Raw genomic sequence first — 22,125 nt, forward strand, 5'->3', positions numbered from 1 at the left:
GCCTCAAGATTTCTGAAGGATCTCCTAAAATAGATCGTGTAATGCAGTATCGTTAGTGTCGCGAGATGAGGAGGCTCTGCCTTGAAAAGTCGGAAGTGGGTCAAGGCGCGTGCCTTACCTTCCTTCTTGAAATCTAATGGCTGATTCATGTCGGACAGTAAAGCGTTGTCGTTACTGTTGACGTGCGGAAAAGAATCACGATTAAAAATATATTTTAAAGGGCTTGCTTAAAATTGCCCTTTAAAACGATCGAATTTTGAATCGATTTCAGATTAACTCAAATTTAGCACCTGGTTGTATAAAAGTTTTGGTGTTCCATTTATGGCTTGTATTGTTTTCGCACCTGATTATTATCAGTGGTTTTATGAGCAAGTAATTTTTTTTCTTTCTATTTGTTGCATGAAGTACGAGGGGAGACTTATTTTAATGTTCATGATTATAAATTGCCTTCAATAGCTTTCAGCAGTTTGATGAGTTGCATCATTTTGTTTAGTTGTTGTCCGACTGTAAAGAATTGTCTTAAGTTGACGTATGAAAAAAAAGAAAAGAAAACGTTGTTAAAAATATGTTTTAAAGGGTGTGATTATGTTTTTAAAAAAATTGACCCTCTTTGAAAGTCGAAGCTGGTCAAGGCGCGTGCCTTACCTTCCTGAAATCTACTGGTTTATTCTTGTTGGACAGTAAAGCGTTGTCTTTTAGGTTTACGTGGGTAAAATAATTGTTGTTAGAAATAAAGGCTTGCTTGTATTTTCTCCGAAAAGCGATCGAATTTTTAATGGGCCTTAAATTATATCAAATTTAACATCGTGTAGTATAAAAATTTATGGTTTGTTTCACTTTCTTACCTAAGCAATATATCAATGGTATATGAACAAGCAATTTTCTATTTGTCGCAGAAAATATTAGGTGAAAGTCTGCCGTTTTGGAAAAGTATTGGATGGAGTGTGTATGGTATGATTATGAAGTACCTAGCAGATTAATTTTTAGCTGCTCAATTATTGCCTTTTATTTAATTGGCGTTGTAAGTGCAAATTTTTTTTATTCAATTAATTATTTCAGTACGCACTCTTATTACTACTAAATACTTTACATCTTCGTTCATGGACCAGGAACAATGGATATCTCCTCATCTTTCTTGAGATCTGCTCATGAGTTAATCTACTATTGCGTCTTCCTGCTCATGAATCATTCAGTGGTAAAGCAGCCGGGTGGTGCTACTACTTTATATGGTAGTAGAGTCCAGCAGACTGCTTTTACAATCCTTGAAATTTTTTTAAATTAAACCAGGAAAAAATATATTCCCCAATCTTAGGAAATGTAACATGCTTGCTTGGGACTTGTAAAGAATTTGTTTCGAAATATCCCTTGTTTTAGACTTTTTGTCATTTAATGGTCGGTCACCAGATTCTCATCTAGCTCTATAGCTAAACAGTTAGAATTAGCAACTAAAAAATCGTTGTGTATCTTTAGAAAAGATACATAAAGTAATAAAAGGCAACTTCAAAGTAATAAAAAGGCAACGGGTCAAATTATCTACTCTTAATGGGGAATTACTAAATAAATTGTAAGGACCATGCTATTTTGCTTAAAAAGTTTACCGTAGAATTTGTAAACATTCTTTTCCGGAATACGTTGCAAATTTTACTTAGATTAACTATTACTTACATTTTGCATTCAACTAATTTTCATAATGAAAAATGGATGAATGTATTATATGTACTGCACTTATCTCATGAATCTCTGAACTTGTTTCATAAAATTCGTGTTGATTAAAAGCAATAGTTGAGTCGTGGAAGTCTTATTCTAGCATTAATTTTTGGAAAAAGAAACATTCAAATCTTCAATATAATGGTATCATCTCTGAAAATGTTGGCTCGAGTTTAAAAATCAGACAGAATGTGTGTGTGAATTACAAATCCAATGTTTTTAACTGCATTCTTTCTTTCCCCTGGAGTTTTGTGAACATAAAATGTTTGTTTAGCCTTCTTATGATATTTTATACTTATCCTTATCAAACTACTACTCATAAAAAGTTGGATCTTTTGAAAGTACTGGTATCTTTCCTTTTGAAGGGTACCTTTCGTTTGCATAACATTGGAAAAACATCAACATTTCAAAAGATCTCGCTGAAAATCTCCTTTTGTGTACCAAGGGGTCTAATACGTCTCTTTGGAAAGATATAAACCCGTCTTCACATCTCTTTGGAGTTTAATATTTTTTTTTCCTCACTAACTTTTGCAATGCCTAATATTTACTTGAGGCGTGTAAAGTAATATTTTTCTGGACTTTCGCGTTTCTTTCAAAAGTATTTGTGCTGGTTTCTTTTTCGATCATCGACCCATTCCATTAAATATATGGTTAGTTTCTCCTGTTTGAGAGCAAAATGTAAATTATAATATATGAATTGTTAACAAAAAAACAAAAAAAATGAATAAATAACTATTACCATACACACAAAATGTTTGTTTTCTAATATTGGATTTTTTAATTTACTTTTTCCCTTGTTTCCTTTCGTTTATGGAGTATGGTTGTTTAGTTTAATATCGGCATGGGTTACAATTTAACAACGTAAAGACGAATGAGAAGTATTGCCACTGATTTCATTTTAATATCTATAATAAAAAAAACTTACTAAGCAAAATCTGAATCTTGGTGGCTCTAGTGATAGAGCACCTTCCACTGAAGTCAGGGTGCGGAGCGTTTTTAAAAAGTGCTTGAAGGTGCTTATTTTCGATTTTTAAAAGCACTTAAAAGTACTTTTTTCATTGGATGTTTTTAAAAAGTGCTTAATTTTCCCTTTTACAAGATGAGGTTTTTCCTTTACCATGTTGATTTTCGCTTCGTATTATGCAAAAAGACAGTTCACATTGTTCTATTCAACGTTTTCACAATAAATTCAACCTATTGTCCGTACCTAGCCTATAAAAGCACCATTCGTTTCACATGATTCAAAATTTAATGTTTTTTGACAACTGTCAAAAGCAGTACCAAAAATTTTTTTTTTGACATGACGGTTAAAACAAGATAAAACCATCAATTGTCAAAAACTTTCCAACCTTGCCTAATTATATTTTTTTAAAGTGCTTAAAAATATTTTTGAGTGCTTGAAAAGTGCGTAAAAGGTGCTTATTTTTGTTGAATAATTTGGCTACGTACTCTGGTAGTGAACCGGGTCCGAATCCCAGCAATAGCTGGTCGATACGAATTCCCGACCCGACTTGCACAGACACAGTGGTTACGTAGAATATTCTCATTGCTAGACGGATCATGGGTTAGGGCCCCCTTGCCGTCAGGTTAACCGTGGGAGGCCGAAAAATTCTCCCAAAAGGCAATTTTTTCCCAGTACTTGATCCAGGAGTTCCCTTGTCTTCTGGATTGGATTCAAAATTACAAGGCAACGTAGTTGAATATTAGTAGTCGTAAACCCAAAATTGGATCGGCTGTTCAACGGTAGTTATTTAATAAAAAATCTAATATGCAATGGTTATTAAAATGTGATATATTTCGAAGCACTAAATACACACATACTTTAATTTAAACCTTCTGAATTTTATTTTGATATAAACTTTTAGTAAATCAAAATGTAATTCATTTAAAATTTAATAAAAGATTGTAACGGAACGACGATGAGCACTTTTGTATTAAATCAAAATAATTAAAAATTGAATGAAAGTTTGAAAATATATCTTTAATCAGTTATTTATCCTAATTTCATCACAAAATTACTCAAATTACGACAGTAAATTAATTAATTTCGATTCCGGGTGTTGTATAAAAGCACTTTCATCCACGATTTAGATTAATCAACACAAAATATATTTGAAAACGAAAGCAGCGTAAATTATTTGGATTTATATTATGTATTTTGCATAATAAAAAACAAATAAGCTGCTCTGATTTAATGAGTAGCTATTTCAGGGATCAATTCAGACATATTACATAAGTTCCTTTTTGTGTGAAATCGACGGTAATTTTGTTTATCTAAAATTAGCAGTAAATTTCTTTCTGCCGTATATAAACTTGCCAGATTTCTGTTTTTGTCAGTTTTTGAAACTCTATGGTTCTGTTTTTGATTTTGTGAAAAATCACAAAAAATAAAAAAAATTGTGTTTCACAAAGCTGCAATGTTTTTCAATTGCAAATAAATACCATTCTGATTCTGTCATTTTAAGTTTAAATACTAAATGAATTTTAGTTAAATGTGCAAACATATGTTTCGTGTAGATTTAAAACTTAATATCTGGGACTACTGAAACTACGATCACGATCCGCATCTGAGTTGCTGCATGTGAGAATACGATCTTGTAGATTTAAAACTAATATCTGAGAATATTGCATCTTAACTTAAGAACTTAAGAATTTTAGATTAGTTTTAGAATTAGATAAGTTCAAAATGTAAGTAAAACAATACAAACTTATCAGCATTGAGATTTATACAGAAAACGCAAAAGGGAGCAAAATGCGAGCAACCGAGCTCCGCTATTACTAATAATATAAAATCTAGTCCTTTTGTTTTATGAATTAAAACGTTAAAAGTAAATTATTTTGTACCTGTAAGTTAAAATAAATTTAAAAAAAATTTTTCAAAATTATGAAACTATATTTTTACGATTCTTTCTGTGTCTGTGCTAAAGTTTGGATTTTCCATGAATACAACAAATCCCCAATGTAAAAAGCTTGTTCACTATGATTAGAGGGAGAGACGACTACATATTTATAATTATGAATACGACGTTTTAAAACACATATGTCGAAAATACTCAATGCAATTATTTAAAAATTGTGTAACGGTGCCATATTTCGCTATTGAGTAAAACTAATTTTATTCTTTTAATCGGCAGTCTGTATAAAGGATCTGGTTCAAGGATCAAACATCATGGATTAAACTAGGAAATCCTATCCGTGTCTATTTCATTCGAATTTATTAATTTGCATTCATTTACTCCTCATTTTATCATTTCATTGTATCTGTTTACTGAAATTGTGTCGTTATGCACTGTGAATAGTGGTAATTAGTCGACTTCTCTTTTGATCAGCCTTTAACAAGTGCCTCATTGTTTTGTTACCGTGGAAAGAGTAGGTTTCAGTGCTTGACTATCTAAATATTAATTCTTTGTTTATGGTAATACTTATTTATCTAAACATCACATAAATTTGGAAATCGTAATTTACTCTGATTCTGAAGTTTAGAACTTTCTATACTTCTATTCAATCACATTATCAACATTCTTTGTTATGCTTCAAATTTATAAAGTTGGCACAGTGTTTCGTGATCACCACTGTTAATATGCATTTTCTGAATCCTCGCAAAAAATAAAGCCAAAAGTATTTTAGCCAAAATATTAAAGCCAAAAAAGCCAATTCAAAAAATATTTAAGTCAAAATGTATTTGAGGGTCGCAAATTATTACATAAACCAGGGGGGAACATAAACGTTATCGGAAATTAAACCGAGTCACTGCTGATTAAAGAGGGACCGAAAACTCACCCTTCACAAAATTCTTTATCGTTAATCATTTTTCACACACTACTATTTGACCTAACTGCTTTTTGGTATTGTATACAAAGCTTAGGCAATGTGTGAAATGTTTAATCATTCCATGCTATGCCTACCAGTTTTAGGCATTTTGTAGATTGCCGTATTTCATACATTGCCAATGACTAACTAAATATTAAATTATTAAAATAACTGACTCATTTCGACTCTTTGAGAATTATTTTTTAACCATTTTTATGATTTATATTATTATTTAATAGCAAGAATAAAATTTCATTAATATAGTATAAAGAAGAAGAAAAAAATAGGGTTTTGCATTTTGGAATCCACATTTTCTAAACTGAATATTCAGAAAAATTAAAAAGTCATATTTATCCAATATTTTATGATGAGTAATGCAAACCAAATAACTGGTTAATAATTTATCGGTCTAGTCATAAATTCCCTTTCCTCTTAATCATGTAAATTCAACACTAGACTTTTCTTCACTATCTAACATGATGGAGTATTGGATAAAGCTTGAAGATAGATATCCTCATTAGCGATTATTAGTCTATCTCGCCTGTGCTGCTGGATGAATGTATCGATCTAGTCTAATTTATACCCTTCGCCTGTCCAAAATAATTGACTTTCCGACCTGAAAGCGAATACCCTGGACTTATGGCTTACATCCTTAAACGGAAGTGACAGCTCAGGTATCGGATGTGGCGTTTTCCTTGAAGGGTTCTGTTTTATTTCCAGTCAGAAGGACCTTTCGGACGTTGTTTCCTTTTCCCATATTTTCTTGTTCATTATTTATAAACGTTAAGAAGTTTGCCCCAAACTCTGCCTTCAAACTTACTTCAATGATGTGTTGAACTGTATTCCCTAGTTTGTAATTTTATTTTTACTTTACCTTAGCTCATAATTTTAAAATTGAGATGAATAGATTTATTTTTCTATTCTCGAAAAATTAATATAATCTTTCATTTCCTTTTGAAGTTAGGAACATAAAAAAAGCAGGTTTTTAACTTCTAGGTCTAATCTAATAACTTCTGAAAATATCGTGTAAATTGTAAACTCTTTTAACGTGTTTTAAAGTAACTGCATGATTGCTCTTCGATACTGGGCTAAAACAATAATTATTAATAATTAGTGAAAATATCAGTAACAACTTCAATTTCTGATGTAGAGCTTTTTCTTTATCAAATACTTTAGTTATAGAAATGGTGAAAAGTAATTTTTTCTATATTCTCAGAGCTAATATCTTGTCGGCTTTTCCTTGTTACCGAAACTAAAAAATTTGGTAAATTGCTAGTAGATGCTCAAAACAGATAGAGGCAATGAAATCGTTTCCTCGCTAAAGGTAGCAACACTGCTGTTAAGTTTTTATACTGCCACCTGTATTTTAGAAGAAGGTAAAACTCATATTAACAACTCGTAGGTCTACAAAGCTATTTCTTTACTGCTCTGGAGGTGAGTGCATTTTAAAGTAGGTTCGTTCAAGCATTGGAAATGGCGAAAAACAAAAAAAGAGCAGAGAGGTCACGTTCATTTCTTGGTGGCTGACAATGCTTGAGTTAGCGAAATTTATCGTCGCATGCATGTTGTGCATGGCGAACACTGTTTTTTGTGCCCGATTGACATAAGAAATTCTGTGAAATATACGCATCATTGCAAAGATTCACACATGGTATAGACCAATCGAGTCGTTGCCCCTGATGTGATTGAGTGATCCAGATTTATGGTCGAACCTTGAAAAACTGACGAACCATTTGCATTGGTATAGTGAGAAAAAGAGTTTTGCTAGTTTTTCTTGTTTTTAACTATATCTGTTAACAGAAACAAAACGCTACAATAGGAAGGGATACATCCTTACCTTCATTATTGCCGTTAGAAAGCTGATCACTATCTGAATAATTTTGTTTTATTACTGACCTTGAACTGACCTCTAATTCTGAGTTTACAAATTTCATAGTTAAACTCCATAGCCCTGTAATGTTGAACCCAATCCAGAAGACAAGGGACCTCCTGGATCAAGCATTGGGAGAAACTAGTCTTCGTGGAGGACTTCTTGATGTAATTAACCTGCATTTGCGTTACATGGAGTGGAAAACGGCTAGCCTGACAACAAGGGGACTCCAACCCGTGATCCGTCTACCACTGAGGATATTTTACGTCAGTACTGTAGTCGGTGCGTCTCGACCAGCCAAAGCTAGTATTCGAACCGGAAACATCTCAGTAAGAGGCGAGCGTTCTATCCCCTGTTAATTGAAAAAAAAAATTATTTGCAATTTATCTGTTAAGAAAATAAGCACATTATTTTATTATAAATGCATCAAAAAAGCAAGTGTCAAATATTACCTTTTTAAATTTTTCGTCGAAAATTTTTTTCTCTCTCTTAAGTTGTTATATTTTTAACCTCTTAAGTAAATCCTTTTCAATAAGTTTTCTTTGATGAAAGCGCATTTTCCTTCCCCACCCTGCCTATTTAAATTACGCGATCATTTCTCAAATCCAAAAAGGCATTTCTCCCGAGATTATTAAATCTGGAAATCGAAGCCTCTCACTCCCATTTCCCTTTGCCTAATGACCTGCAGAACTCCCACAGTCTCAAGATGTGACTCCGGCTGTGATTTGCAGTAAAATTCTGAAATCATCGTAAAAATAAGTTAAGTTCCATCTCTTTGAAACATCTGTTTTCTCTGCGTGAGATTTATGTCTCTTTATTCGTTCGTTTCATCATGTGTAACTTAATGATATTCAGGCCATTAGTGGCTCTTTATATTACAATTTAATAAAGGAACTGAGATCTGATGAAATTGATGTGTTGCATCGTTTTTAATATCGCACTTAGTGAGTGGAAATGCAGCTGAAGTTGGTATTTATATCCCTTCCTCTGCATTGCTTCTTATTTGTGTTATTTCAGCCTATCTCCCTACCTTTTTTTCAGTTCCTATTAGATTGCGTTCTTTTCTATTTTATTCTCAGCCTGCATATTGTGTTTTAAAAAAGTTTCATCAGTTTTTTCTTCTCGATATTGTGCCTGTTTCTTTCTTCCTCTACTGCGCTACAGCCTTTTGTAGTCTAGAGTAGTCTCTCCAAGCTTTAATCAGCTGATTTGGTGTTACACAAAAAGTTGAGTTTTAAGTCCTTCTCAGCTCTGTCTATGACCATCTCGTGGGTGGCCTTTTTTATGCTTTCTGTTCCATTTAAAATAGTTAATTTTTTTTTCTTTCCATAGAGCATTGATAACTATGAATGTGGCCCAATGCGAGATTCTTTAGACTATTTTAACGATATTAGACTTTTAAAGCATTTCGTGCTCTTTATGGTTGTACGGGATTCTCCATATGTTTTGCCTCACAGGGCTATAAAATTTTCGTTGTACTTTTCTTTCAAAAATTAATATTCTATTTTCATTATTATATTCTAACGCTTTCTCAATGTGAATTGGTTCCAAATCTTAATTTGCAGGAAAAAAAATTTTTTCTGCGCAAGAGCTTTTATTACATACGTTTTTTTTTTTAAGAATAAAATTAGCTGTTGAGAATTTGTAGTTAATGAACTACTAAACTTAGGCGCTTATTTTTACTAAATAACTTAGTAGCTAATTAACTTTAAATTTGTACTAAACTTAGGCGCTTAGGCAAATGTTTAGGGATTTTTAGAAACCCAAAAAAATAATCAATTAAACATTTAAAAATTATTTTAAAATAAGATATATATTACTCAAAAGATTTGTTTAAAAAAGTAAAAGAAACTTAAGTTGTATGCATACTTAACTATTGACCATCTCCATTGTAAATCTTTTAATAATTGATCAACTTACAAGCCAAACAAGATCCAATAATCTGAGGATATCGTGTTCTAGCATTTTTCTTGCATCATCTCCTCTTTAATACTTTTGTTTCATAATCTTTGAAAACAATGACAACAACATGCGGGGAACAGCTGTTGCTAGTCTGCTAATTTCGAGGCTTAATCGATTCCTGGTCTCTCGACTCCACTTCTTTCTCCTACCAATTAATTAGTGACGGAATTTGTAACGAATCATTCAGGCTACCCACTGCTGCCACCAGCTAAATTAAAATCTTTGCCCATCTCATTTGCAGAATAATGTCGGAATTCGAAAGGCGAAGTTAGCTGATTAGTAGTTTCTGGAAACTCTGTCTCGGCTACTTATTGGTGGTTGTGAATTCTTCTCCAAAGAATGTTTCTATTCTTCGAATTTTAAACAATTGAAAGGAAGAATTTCGTGATTTAGGAAAATTGTTCATCGATTCACGAAATTCATATTGTAGTATTAAATAAGTTCCTCGGCAATTTTTAAATAGATCTATTTCGTATCGCCAATGCTTTCTGCTTGTAAGGTTTTCCTTAATGTTCGCTCTTACTATATATGTTTTAGAATCATTGTCAGAATTGAAGTAAAAAAGTGTGCATAATAGGTGCCTCGTTATTTCTTCAGCGAAGAAAAAATTTAAGAAGGTGGGATGGAAGCCAAAAGCAATTTAATTGTCTGGTTGAATTGGGAAATATTTCTAATAATTTTTTTGTCTCCTCTAGTTATCTGTTTTGTTTTCAGTCCCACCTTCCACACTAGATTTCGATTTTTTTTTTTTTTTTTTTTTTTACACCGCCCTTAAAAATTAATGTGTATGGTCTTTTATTTTCTTTTTGACGAGGACTCTAAAAATATTTATTAAGGACGATCATTACTGAACATCATGTATTTTTTTATTTTTTTTAAAAAAAAAGGATCTATATTTTTCTAGCAATTTCAAAACATTCTTTTTTGATTATCCGGTTTAATATATCTATAATTATGTAGTTTAGCTTACTGTTAGCTTGTTTTTGTTACATAGTAGAACTGGCCGGGACATCCTGGTTGGTAGGGCACTGGGCCCATGTCCAAGAGTTCGTGGGTACAATCCCCGCCGGCCGAAGACTCCCCGTGTAGTAAATGGTGGGTGATACACGTTAAATCTGTCAAGTCGCAAAGTCCTCCATGATCCCATAACAAATCAATACCTCTGAGGGTACTGATCCAGGAGTTTCCTTGTCTTCTGGATTGGTTCAAAATTACAAGGCTACGGAGTTGAACATTGGTAGTCGTAAACCCAAAAATTGGGTCGACTGTTCAACGACGGATATATGCATAGTAGAACTGTATATTATTTCTTCTGCAACGACTGTTTTAGTTTTGTATGTGTAAAAATGAATTAAAAATTGTGCAAATGAGGGGTCCCAAACTAATACGTAGCTCTGGCTTTAATATTATATAGTATTGAAGCGAATTAAAGCAAAGATGGGTCTAGAAGAGCTAATTCATTCCTACATGAAGAAGAAAAAAAAAGGAAATTGTTAACGAAATTGAACGCATATCAACCCTACTTATCAAACCAACTGGTTTTGATTGCTTCAATCTCTCCTCTACTCTTGATCGACTCAATATCGATTAGTAACTGTTTAATAACATTCCCCCCCCTCTCACTTAAACATAAATTTACAATTTATAAATATTATTTTTTTGCATGTTTTTTTTTTAATTTTTATTTTTTTATTTTTACAAAAATGTGATTGTATATTGAGGGTGGTCATTATGGATCACCCTGTTCTCTTGTTCTTATTTGATCTGGAATCCAACGCAATTTCTGAGAACCATACATACAATAACTATATTTTATCTATCTTTTCACCTCTCTGTTATGCAAATATTAACACTCTTGCGAAAGGTGGGAAATGAATGAGGCAGGTAACATTTTGCACAAGCATTCATATAAAAGGTGACCTTATTTGGTTAGCTAACATTAATATCCTCCTTTGATTCATGTAACTCTAAGCGATTATGAGACTGAGATTGCGCTGGTCTGTGAGATCTTCCATAATGGTTGTCATGGAAAGACACGCTTAGCAATTTACCAGAATGTTTGCTGCTAATTAACAATAACAGTCCATTTTGCAACTTATTGCAACCCTGTCTAGAGAGCTAACAACTTGCCCATTTACTCAAATGAGAATTCCCCTACTGGAATCACCTTTCTTGGACTGCAGAGCTCATTCAGTGAAATTCGAGCTGCGGAGTGACTGCAAACTTGAGTTATTGAATGCGTTTGGGCCTTATTTATGGGGCACAATGTCTTGCTTAGGTAATATTTTCTTGTAATTTCGAGGAGAAGGGTCCCAAAATTTAGTACATATTTTTCTAATCTAGAAAATTTTATATAGGAATTATATATATGGAACCGACAAGTTGATGTAAAGGAGGGGGGGGGTGAGATTTTATTTAATATTTTTAATGAAAGAATTATGAAAATTACCAACTATATTTATGATATTTTCAAAGCTGGTTAATGATGAAAGATTGATCCATATTATTAACAACAAATAAATAAAAAAAATTGTGAATAAGACAAATTTTTTCCAGAACTCATTTAAAACTTGCTTGGAAATAAACGTTAGGAAAAAGATTTTCTGAACTAAAGGGTGGTGCCATCGCTGTAGTTAAAATTTAGCTGGGGAAAAATGATTAAGATTTTTTCTATATATTTTGGGGGCAACTGGCAGTTGAAATCTGAATTGATGTCTTCAATGTAACAGTAAGTTAATATGTATTTCCAACCTCGATCGTAATAACAGGGATGAGATTTTTCCGCTTTTTAGCGGATTTCCGCTTTTTTCCCTTTTATCTCTTAAATTTCAGCTTTTTTATCAAAAATTCAGATTTTCTAAAAATTTCACTTTTTTTTTATAAGTATTTCGCTTTTTCAGAAAATTCACCGATTTTCAAAGAGAAACAGAAAATTCAAACTACATAGCTACCAATCCTTTCTCATTTTTGCCTATTTTAGCTATTTTCTCCCCTTTTACACGCAGCAGATAAGATTTTCCGAATTTTTTACCCGCGCTCCAGATAGATCCGATTTTCAAACGACGCTGCTTCTGACAAGCCTTTTAGAGGTCCCAAGCCTGGAATCTGCTAATATCTCGATTCTTATTCACACGATTTTAATATCAAGCATAGCTTTTCATATTTGCGTGTTGAGATTCTTATTCACGCCATTTGAATATTGTACATTGCGATTCGTATTTACGCCTTTTTAAAAACCTATGTAGCGATTCGTATTCACGCAAGTTTAAAATTCAATATCTTGATTTGCTCATGCGATTTATAATATCAAACATTGATTTTCGTATTTATACATGATTTTAAAATAAGGCATTGGGATTCGCATTCACGCATTCTAAAAATTATGCATCATAATTCTTATTTATGCAATCTAAGAATTAAGCATCCTGATTCGTATTTAAGTGATCTAAAAATTATGAATCGTGATTTGTATTTACGCGTTTTGAAAATTATATATCCCAGTTTGTATTTTCTCATGTTCAAAATCGTATATCTAGTTTCATATTCATGTGATTTCAAAATCCATAATTGTTATTCATATTCACACAATTTTAAGATCAACTATCGCGAATCTTGTAACAAGTAAATTTTTTTAAAATTTAGTTACTATAAAGGTGACTGTTTTTCTAACGACGATTATTAGTATATGTAAGTGTTACAACATCAGAGAAACTGGAAGGGAATATATTCAAAACTTACATTCTGTGCTTGCAAAGAAGAAAAAATAGGATTTGTCACAAGATGTTTGAAGATGGACTAACGACTAAATATAGCAAACATAAAAGATATAGCAAACAAAAGCAATCACTTAAAAAGGGATTTAATTTAAATTTTTTTTTTTTGGAAAAAGAGTTAATTAACTCATCATCAAAATTTTATTTATAATTGCTGTTATTTATGCTATAAAATGCAAAATTCTTATCAAATAAAAAACAATTATCTAAACAGTTGCTGATTGTCATGTAATTTTTCAAACTAAAATAGCAATTTTTGTATGTTAAGGAGTTACTATATATTTCTACTTCACTGTTATTGATATGTTTCAGAGGGCTCTAGTTAGATTAGACTATAATATGAACATAATGATTCGGTCCATTGTTAAAGTTTTTTTTTCCAATATAATTTAAAAAGTAATATTACTGATATATTTGCTATAAATCACATAACAGTATTTATTAAAAGAAATGAAATATTAATGTATATTCTCAGTAGTTTTAATTTGCTAAACCAGGTAGTTTTTCAAGTAATAATTGTCTCTTATGTAAACTGAGGAAAAATATAATTTCCAGCTTTATTTTTTCAATTGGTAATTTTTATTTTCACTAAATGTTAAGTATCAATGTAATCATTTATATAATAATAGATTAGTACACAATTGTATGTCAACACATTATTTATTACCTTAAACTGTCTGGAATTTATTATTAAAGGGTTGCACTTGCGTAAAATTTACTATCGTGGAAATTCAGCTGTTTTGCCTTTTGGCTAATCTCATCCCTGTAATAATTTAGAATTCATTAAACTTATGTTATTCTTAAAAATCGAGAGAGTGGATTGTGTCCCTAGGCACTTGCTCAAACCATCCACCCTGACAATCAACTATGCACTTACTTAGGAGCTAACTCTATAAATAATTAAAAGTATAAATTTGCGTTTTCTAGTTTTGCATTTGAAACCATTGCTAGTGTAGGCGGAGAGGAAAATTTTTAGGAATATTATTTAGAAATTCCGGGCAATATACCTTTATATCTTATGAAATATTTAAATAAATTAATTTTGTATACTAACTTTGAATATTTTCGAATCATTGATTCGTTATGCATTTTCGACTAGTTATAATTATTACTTAACTAATTTTTAGTGTCAAAATCTTACGTTGCAAAATAAAAGAATAATTTTTATCCAATTCAGTTACATTTATCTCTTAATGGAAATAACGAATGATTAGTCATTATACAGAAAAATAGGATATACAAATCATTGCTTTTAATAAATGAAGCCCTTTTTTGGAATTCATTATTAACCAAATTATTTGGTGATATATGACTTGGTGCTTTCTTTAATGTATTGCATTTTCAGTCATTTTCGTTAATAGTTGTGTTCGTTATTAACTTATGGATTTTGGAATGTTTATTAGCAAGCGAATAACTTTTATTGTCCGTACCCCAATTAAGCTAAAATAAGCATAAAGAAAATTTATCAACTCACACATTCTCATCCTATTTAATTATATTTATCCCAAATATTTTTTTTTCCTGCTTCATAATGATTGCAATAAGTGAGGCAGTCATTGTACAAAAAAAAAAGACAATTATCTAGTAACTCAAATCCTTTTCTAAAAATAAATGAAGCCATCATTCTCCGAATTTATTATCAGTCACTATATCCAAATAATTATATGAAATATGACTTTGTGCATTCTTTAGCCCCAGGAAAACCGTTTTCCGAGGGTAAAGAAGAATTTTGCCATCATTATTATCCTCCTGACAAAACTTCCCCCATTTGCTTTCCAGAACTTTAATGCCCGAGGATATCTTCCGCCTCAATATTTATTACATTGGAAATAGTCCCGACTTTGCTTTCAGCTCACTATGCATACCTCTTTCATCAGATCATCGAGATTTTCTAGTCTAGATTTCATAACTTTTCGATCTAGGAGAAAGTCAGTTTATATACCTAATTATACTTTCTCTCTTGATTGAACATTGAAAAGCTAATCTTAATATTTCTCAACTTCGCCATCTTAAGATGTATTATAATCTTAGGGATTGTGTATTGATGTTTTGGATACAATTTCCCTGATTTAAATTTTCCTTTCTGCTGATTCTAATATTGGAAACTGAGTGAGCGTATCAGCAATCTATTGTCATAACTATATTGCATATATTGTAATTTCTTTTGTCTGTAGAATTTTGATGAAAGTAACTTTTATATCCTTCCAAACCTATATGAGTCTCAAAATATAGTCTAGCGCACCATAATTTATTATATTCTTACTTAAGACTGTTTTTCGAAGGGTCCTTCGTAGTATAAAAATATGTTTTTTTGCGAATAATATGCTATAACTGCTGTGTGTTTACAGCTGTTAATCATGGCTGTTAGGTCAAGTTTAGCCTATTTGTTCTAAAGTCCAGATATCTCTTCACGGCATGATTATTATATAGTTTAAAATCATCGCATTGCTTTAAAAAAATGTGTCACTGCCAACTTCAATTGGTGCAAAATTTGTTTACTATTATTATTATTATTATAATTTTTTTTTTTGCTTCCCTTAGCACGTTCACGCCGGGAAAAGAGAAAATACTGGTAGAAGAACTATTTCAATATTAGATAATCTTCGGTAGGAGTTACATCTATTCTCAACAATAACAATTCACAGTAAGGAAATTTATCACGGCGATGAAGCAATTCAATATAAACATTGCATCCATTAAAAACAATTGGTAGTTATGGATTTTTATTATTCCCGGAAAAAAACTAAAAAATGAAATTTATTGTTTCCAGTTTTTACTCCGGTGCGCTGCCAAGATGAGACAATCTAGCGTGACCCACCGGTGGGTCACCCCGGCGTGAACGTGTTAAAACAGTCATATTTGTTCCTTCTTTTTTTTTGTTACTTCATAAAAAGTGTGACATTAATTACAACAAAAAATTTATATAAATATAAGTTTTGCCTTACCACGGCTTTTTTTTTTTTTTTACACGAATTGCAGAAATCATGTGCTAACTTGCCATATAATTTTTTATCAACTTGTTTATTTAATTCTCGTTGTATTATATTTTAAATTGAATAATTTGTGAATTGTATTTAAACTGAATTGCTGTTATAAGAGTTCATTTTATGTATTGTTAGGTATATCCGTCTAAGGACATCACAAATATTGTAGAATCCAGCCGCTATTTCAAAATCGATAATTGGTGCAAGCCTGGTCAAAAGAAGTGTAAAGCTAGTCATTGGGTTAAACCATACAGATGTCTTCGTAAGTAGATTTATTTGACTCTCATTTTTATGACTCTCTTAACCCCTTAATGCGTAATTTTTTTTTCTTGAAAAAAACCTGCCAAAAAAAATATTCCTTTTTTTAATGTAAAAAAACACACTTTAGAACATTGTCTTTTCTTTTGGTGGACAATTTTGATAAACTGCGCTTTTGTTCCATGGAAAAAGGCTATATTTTATTCTTGAATAAATAAGTGTTATAGCTTACAATCCTATGTAAATGATAAATATTAATAAAACGATTTTTTTTTCTTAGTTTTCACATTGTTATTTTCAATTCTCGATTATATTCGAGGGTGAAAAATTATGGCAGCATAAAATACAACGGAGCTCGAATTACCACGAGTGTGCACAGTTTGGCCTGTTTAGCACCCTCGAATTAACTCGAGCGCACAAGTTAAGGGGTTAAACATAGTTCTTAAATTAATAGTGTATCTTGTATTACAAGTTAAACTTTGCAAGCAGAATCTTAGTGTAATAATTTATAGTTAATAATGACTTACAATAAATACTGTTAATAATGAATCACTGTTTACTTTTTGTGTAAAGATTATACCTAAAAGTTATACCTTCAGTGGTAGATGAATCATGGCTTAGAATCCCCTTGCAATCAGGTTAACCGGGGGGGGGGTATTTTCGTTGTTTTCCTCCCCATGCAATGCAAATGCTGGTTAGTTCCATCAAAAGGCTAGTTTGTCCAGATGCTCAATATAGGAGTTTCCATGTCTTCTTGATTTGGTTCAAAATTGGAACATTAATATTTACTGAAACAAAACACTGAATTAGGTCAGCTGTTAAACGGCAGTTATAAAATAAAATGCATATTGAAAGTTTTAGTTTAATGAGAATTAAATCTCAACTCTTTCATTTGTATTGACTAAAAACTCACTTTTACCCAATCTGAATTATTTTTATTTTGTTTTAGTTATTGATTCCACAATGTTACCATAAGCAGGGATGANCATAAGAGAAAACATTAATTTATTGCACTTATATAACATGAACTTGAATGGATATTGATGTTATATGAAGACACCGTAGACTGTAGCATGCAATTTGTTTACTGACAAACTCTTTGGCAATTAGTGTTGGTGCAAACTTTCTCTTTATTATTGTTGCCATTCTTTTTTGATTAAATTGACCCTGGTGGTACAGATTTGTCTGACCTGCCAAGAAATGTGGTCACTTTGCAGTTTTTAGAAGACAAAAAAAAAACTATCTTCATCTTAAAACACTTTTAAAAATTATAAAAAAAAATTTGAATCATATCAAGTGCTGTGCTTAAGATATTGGTATATTTTTTAATAACTTTGCTCATATCAAAAGCCAATTTATTAAAAAATTTGACTAAATTTAGGGAGGCTGTATTAAATAATGAATGAATTCACTTATATAATTACTGAAATTACTGAATTCATGAGGCTGCAGTGAAATAACATAAAAGAAATTTATATGAAAGACAATTCTTACAACGTAGAAACAATGTGAACTGGAAAAAAATACTTTAATGAAAGAAATTGCATGCTTTATGTGATTCTTGTAAGCTGTTTGCTGATTATTATGTATCCCTTAATATACCATATATCCTTGATGTCAAGTTCATTTGCCCCCACAATAATGCATGTACTTAATTTATCTACAGAAGGACAATTCCAGAGCGATGCCCTGCTTGTTCCAGAACATTGTCTCTTCGATCATATTCATAATCAAAGCATTTGCCAGACATTTGATGAGTGGAACAATACTGCAGCCCACAGTTGCCTTGATAGAACTATGCAGCTGAGAAGCTTTGCAATGCTTCTGCCTTGTGGTGTAGATCTATTTTCTGGTGTTGAATTTGTTTGCTGTCCTAAAAATGGTAATTGAAAAATATATGTATATATTATTGTATATATTCCCTGTTGAAGTTTTCATTTTATTGTGTTTAAGTTTTTTTGTTGAAAAATATAAGTTTTTTTTTATAATTTATTTTTTGGCAAATTTGAAATAACTTTAGAGCAGGGGAATTAATAAAAATTTATTATATTGTTTGTGGGATTTTTATGTGAAACCAACCCTGACAGACTTACCACGTGGTTGTAGGCGTCAAGTTGTACTCCTTTCCATTGCTATTGTATTTAACAAAATATGTGTTAATTTTGCCTGTTTTATTCTGGACCCTCTAAAGCCTGAAACTGCTTGCAGACTTCTGTTTCTAACACACTCACTTATTTCACACTTTTTTGTAAATTGGGTAAATATATCAGGATATTTTTATATTTAAGCTGAAAGGAATAAGTATTATGGTGGATGAATTATTTACAAATCCAAGAAGCTGAGAGGAATGTTCAAAAACTGCATTGAAAATCGTCATGTAATATTGTCTTGTGGAGGATTGTTGAGGAAACATTCTATTGTTATAAATTTCAGCAAACCTATTTGTTTATTAAATTTACCAAGTTTTCTTTCATTTTTTATACAAAAATGATTTCATTTTTATTATCAATTTAGAAAAATTTCAAACACTTTAAAAATGTAGTACATTATTTTCTAATTACTTGGTTATGCTTAATTATGAAGCTCCTGTATTTTGATTTTCCTCCAATTAGCAAATATGCTGCACTGATTCCGTGCAATTCATAAGCTATTATGTCATGTGTGATTTTAATCTGCTTCTGTATGAATAATGTTGTAGTAAAAAAAGTGATAGCTTATTATCACAATTTAGGAATTTGTCTAAGATCATAGCATCTAAAGTGGAAACATTATCGCCTTCATCATTCTAAAATAACATGTGGAATATTGTTCTTTTCATTATCTTGTGACAAAACTGATATAATTTGACAATAATGCTCTCTCTCATATTTTATCATAGTAGAAAATTTTTTAATAGTTTAATGTTTGCATCTTTTAGGTTTTAAAATTATAAAGCACATTATTTAGACTACAAGACGCCCGGTGGCTGTGTGGTAGCGCTTCACACTCCCATGCCACCTGGGTTCGATTCTCCGGCCGGACATGGTTGACTCAGTCTTTCATCCCTTCAGTGGGTTGATAAATGAGTACCAAGCATGCTTGGGAACTAAACACTGGGGATTCTGCGATCGGCTGACCACCTGACCGGAACATCTGCTCCTGTACCCCAGAGTTTAAGGTCAAGAAAACTAAGATGGGCACAGTAGGCCTTGGCCCTCTATCGGCTGTCGCACCACTAAGTTTACTTTATTCAGACTACAAAATTGTTTCGAACATAGTTTTAACTATCCAATTATTTTGAATTCGCGACATATTCCCAGTGCTATAAGTTTGAAAGACTGAACTCTCATTTAGTAAAGCTATGAACACTTAATTATTATTAAAGTCTCAATTTTATGTGCTTTAATTTTTGATAACATGTAAAAAAAAAAGAATTTAAATGTTAATTTTATTACAGACAAAGATACTGGCATAGTAAATGACGACGGTCGCAAAGGAGATAGTGGGGTTGATTCAGAAGATGGCTCAAATGAGGATGAAGATTATGACGATGACTATTATGATGATGAAGATTATGATGATGATAACAATGATGATGATGAAGACATGTCTCGAGCATCCACTACTACTTCAACCACCACCACTACTACAACAACTACAACCACTACTACAACAGAGAGGCCTGTTGATTACTATTATAGTCATTTTGACAAGAAACATGAACATGAATTTTTCAAAGAAGCCCAAAAATCCTTAGAAGAAAGTCATAGAGAAAGAGTTACAAAAGTAAGTTATTTTTCTAGTTTACTTCAGTATTAATACTGTTTGTGTTTTGTCAAAAGAAATTATTTAATAAAAAATTTTGAATGAGATTTTTAATATTTGATAATAGATAGGTTATATGGAAAAATATCTGAAAATTTTTATTTTTTAGAAGTTATTTTAATATCGCGTAATACTTGAAACATTTGAAAAAAATTCTGTAGATATTTTTTGCTTATCATTCATTGAAGACGTTATTAAGAGCTTTTTTTTCATGTAGATTCTGGCTATTTACAAATTAATTTCGATTTTATTTTTTCTGCCAAGTAGGGGAGAGGGGGGTACATTTCAACATGGGGCACCTTTCAACTACTAGAATTTCTGCTTTCTAATATTGCTTAATGATTCGCCAATATGCCAGACAATAAGCTTTAACTAAGCATAACTATTGACATTTAGTTTTAAGCACTTTCTTTTTACCACTGTTGTGTTACTCTGTGGAACATNAAAACTCCTTATTAATATATTGTTTTAAAATATTATTTGATATATGAGCACAATATTATTTGATAGTATTATTAAGATGAAGCTTTTAAATTCCTGAAGAGCATTTTAAATTTCATCCTATTTTTTGTTTTGACAAAAAGTTTAAGCATATACTCTATTTTAATAATGATTTTAAAGGTCCCCACACATTTTATGTTTATAATTGGGTCCCAGATTATTTGGTTGAAATTTTGGTTTGATTTGATTGAAATCCTTCTGATCAAAAGTGCTCTTGGCAAGAAATGAACTGATTATAAGAGTTTTAAACTTTCATGTCACATAGGTTTTAAGAGTAATTTCTAATTAACCATTCAAAGAGATTACTTGAAATTCCTGCCTTATGTACTCATTCAGATAAACTCCATATCTCAAAATCTATTCATTTTTCAAACATTAGGTATATGAAAACATTTGATCAGGGGAATTTCAACTAGAATGAATCAAATGTATCAGTATCAAATCAACTTGAACTCTATTCCCATCTATAAAATGTGTGTGGTCCTTTGAAAGCATTGTATTTTGTTTTCTTTGATAAAAACATTTGAGTGATGGAGTTGTGAATTGACAACTCATTATCATTCTTCTTGTGTAAACTAAAATAACCGTACAATTTAATTAAAATATTTCTTTATGATTTGTAGGTCATGAAAGAATGGAGTGAGTTGGAAGAACGTTACCAAGAAATGAAAGTTAAGGATCCCAAAGCTGCAGAAGATTTCAGGAAAAAAATGAGTGCTGTTAGTATAACACATCATACTGATAAATTTAAACTTCATTCTTTACTTACTCTGTATTAATATTCCACTGTTTTTCCCCCTCTGTCAATTTAGAGATTCCAAAAGACTGTAGAAGCTTTGGAGGAGGAGGGATCTGCTGCTAAGAGACAAATGTCAGCAATGCACCAACAACGCATCATGTCAATCATCAATATGAGGAAGAAAGCTGCTATGGATTGCTATACTGCTGCATTGGATCAGGCAAATCCAAAGGTGTGTTACAATTTGTTTAATATATATTATGTCGTGCATTTGAAATGTTAATGCTTCACAATAGATTTTGTGAAAAGGAGCTTAAGAACTATTTTCTTTCTATATGCTACAAATGCTGAAATAGAATTTCAGAAAACTCATAAAACAAAATTTATTTATGAATTTTTTTTTACGCTATGTAGCTTATTGTACAAAGATGCCAAATATATACAAAAATCTAAATTTAAAAAATTTTTTTTTCCATTTACTTTCATTTTTCTGCTGCATGGCAGAATTAGGGTTGCCAGATTTTTTCAGGCAAATATATACAGACTATTGTTTTTTTTATGGTTTCATTCGCCTTAAAAGAGGCTTGTCAACTTATTGAAAAACAGGGATGAGATTTTTCCGCTTTTTAGCTGATTTCCGCTTTTTTCACTTTTATCTCTTGAATTTCAGCTTTTTTATCAAAAATTCAGATTTTCTAAAAATTTCACTTTTTTTAT

At 31.4% G+C, this 22,125-nt stretch overlaps 1 protein-coding gene across 1 annotated transcript in view; it reads left to right on the forward strand.

Annotated features, from left to right (window-relative positions):
* LOC107456233 (amyloid-beta-like protein) overlaps positions 1-22,125 on the forward strand; it is a 143,604-nt gene that overhangs the window by 110,134 nt on the left and 11,345 nt on the right. Inside the window, exons 3-7 of the mRNA XM_016074055.3 lie at positions 16,242-16,368; positions 18,031-18,246; positions 19,801-20,129; positions 21,293-21,388; positions 21,482-21,640. Of these exons, the coding sequence (XP_015929541.1) occupies positions 16,242-16,368; positions 18,031-18,246; positions 19,801-20,129; positions 21,293-21,388; positions 21,482-21,640 (927 nt within the window). The remainder of the gene's footprint in view (positions 1-16,241; positions 16,369-18,030; positions 18,247-19,800; positions 20,130-21,292; positions 21,389-21,481; positions 21,641-22,125) is intronic.

The sequence above is a fragment of the Parasteatoda tepidariorum genome, chromosome 5, assembly GCF_043381705.1.
Source record: "Parasteatoda tepidariorum isolate YZ-2023 chromosome 5, CAS_Ptep_4.0, whole genome shotgun sequence".
NCBI classification, from domain to species: Eukaryota; Metazoa; Arthropoda; class Arachnida; order Araneae; family Theridiidae; genus Parasteatoda; species Parasteatoda tepidariorum.